This window comes from Camellia sinensis, chromosome 15, assembly GCF_055761805.1.
Source record: "Camellia sinensis isolate YWXY chromosome 15, ASM5576180v1, whole genome shotgun sequence".
Taxonomy (NCBI): domain Eukaryota; kingdom Viridiplantae; phylum Streptophyta; class Magnoliopsida; order Ericales; family Theaceae; genus Camellia; species Camellia sinensis.
The window spans coordinates 39902534-39904550 of NC_138975.1; the positions used below are offsets into that span (position 1 = coordinate 39902534).

The 2017-nt window shown below is 43.4% G+C and overlaps 1 protein-coding gene across 1 annotated transcript; it reads right to left on the minus strand.

Moving 5' to 3' along the window:
- Positions 1-447: 447 nt before the first annotated feature.
- Positions 448-1815, minus strand: LOC145813641 (uncharacterized). Its single transcript, XM_082909324.1, has one exon. It carries the CDS (start codon positions 1762-1764, stop codon positions 457-459), a length of 1308 nt encoding a protein of 435 aa, XP_082765450.1. The 5' UTR covers positions 1765-1815; the 3' UTR covers positions 448-456.
- Between the last annotated feature and the right edge of the window lie 202 nt (positions 1816-2017).

Consider the following 2017-nt stretch of genomic DNA (forward strand, 5'->3'; position numbering starts at 1 on the left):
GCTAATTTTTAAAGAATAATATTAGAAATCATGAAATATTTCATGAAAAAATTTCATCATTTGATTAGTGCGTGGTGTGTTCTTATATGTACAATCCAACGGTATAGAATCTTTCATGATGATTTTCGTAATATTATTTTCATGATATCTAACATTATTTACTATTCATTCGTAACGCAATTTATTAATTTAACTTATATATAAGTAAATAAAAGGTTATTTAGAATAGTCTAAATAAGTGTACTTTTTATTTTTTTGTGAAAAAATATATAAAAAAATAAAAAAATAATATGATAAAAAAAAATAAAAAAATAAAAAGATAAATTATATAAGAAATGTCAAACCACCCCCTACAATAGCTTCTAGCTTGGAACTACACTCTGTTTATTTCTGATAGCTTCTAGCTTGGAACTACAGACCTGAGCAAGGAAAAAAGTTGATAAAAAAAATAAAAAATTATTTATTTGAGGGAGGTGAATCAGATTGAGGTGGAAGCTGAAATGGTGGGAAGAAAGGAAGTGGTGGTGGAGATAGTGGCTCCCATGGCTGAACGAAAGCATCTGGTGCTGGTGGCGCCGACCAAAATGGCAGCGGCTGCACCGGATTCTCAGGAATGTCCGGTATCACCGGCGGCGGCAGAAACAAGTCTGGCGGTGACTGTGGAATTGGAAATGGAAATACTGGTGTCGGAGTGACATCGGTGTCCGGTACTACAGGCGGAGGAAGAAACAAGTCCGGCGGTGACTGTGGAATTGGAAATGGAAATATTGGTGTCGGAGTCACATCGGTGTCCGGTGGAGGAGTAGAAATGCTTGGTGGAGCAAACGTAAATGGGTTTTCTGGTGGAAGTAGTGGTGGTGTAGAAAAGATGGGGATAAGTGGTGGCGCTGAGTCTTGTTCCGGTGGCGGAAAGAGGAACTCCGGCGGCGGAGAAAATATGGGTGAAGGTTTATCTGATGGAAATGGAAAAACTGGTGGTGGAGAAAAATTTGGAAGCGTTGGGGAGTCTTGTTCAGGCGGCGGTGGTGCTGGAAACAGAAAGGGTATTTCCGGTGGTGGCGGAATAACGAAAGGTGGTTCTTCAGGCGGTGGTGGAGAAGGAACTAATGGTGGTGGTGGTAGGAAATCAGGAAATGGAGGTGGTGGAGAAGAGTCAGGGGATGGTGGTGGTGGAGATGGGACTAATGGTGGTGGTGGTGGAAAAGGCGGCGGAGGTGATGGTGAAGGTGGCGGAGAGGTTGGTGGAGGAGACGGTACCGGAGCCGGTGGGGGAGAAACTACTGCAGGTGGCGACGGTGTCACCGGTGGCGGTGAAGGAAGTATTGATGGCGGCGACGGTGTTGGGATGACTGGCGGCGGAATTGATATAAATGGGGGTGGTGGCTGCACTACTATCGGCGGAGGAGAAGAGACCAGCGGTGGTGGAAGGGGAACTAGCGGCGGCGTAAGCGGCGGAGAGGGCCGGAGAGGAGTGGGTGCCGGATCAAATGGGTTGTCCGGAGAGGAGCGAGTGAAAGGCCATTGGCCACAGCTGCCGAAGAGGTACTGATACAGTGGATCGCAGTTTGATGATCCTGATCCTGATCCTGATCCTGATCCTCCTGATCTTGATCTTCCTCTTCTAGTCGTACTGCTTCTTCTCTTGTTGTCTTCTTCTTCTCTTCTGTGTTGGTTTCTATGTTTTGAAAGGCTTCTGGTTTCTGCAAATGTTGAAGTGATCAAGAGCAATGCTAATAGAATTACAACCACTATGTTTGATTTCATCTCTCTCTCTCTCTCTCCCTATCTCTACTTCATTGTTGTTCTTTATCTCTCTTTGTTGGTAAATGGTGCTTCATTTATCTCTGTGCTTGCTAGTATTCAGTCATATATATACAGCTATTTGGTGTGCATGAGCACCATGATCGTTTGTGGTACAGTTGACTAGTTAGATCATTGAAGACATCTCTTCTAATTGGCAATTGAAAAAGAGAAAATAGAATTCAGTGATATTAAAAAAAATATAATTACAAATTAA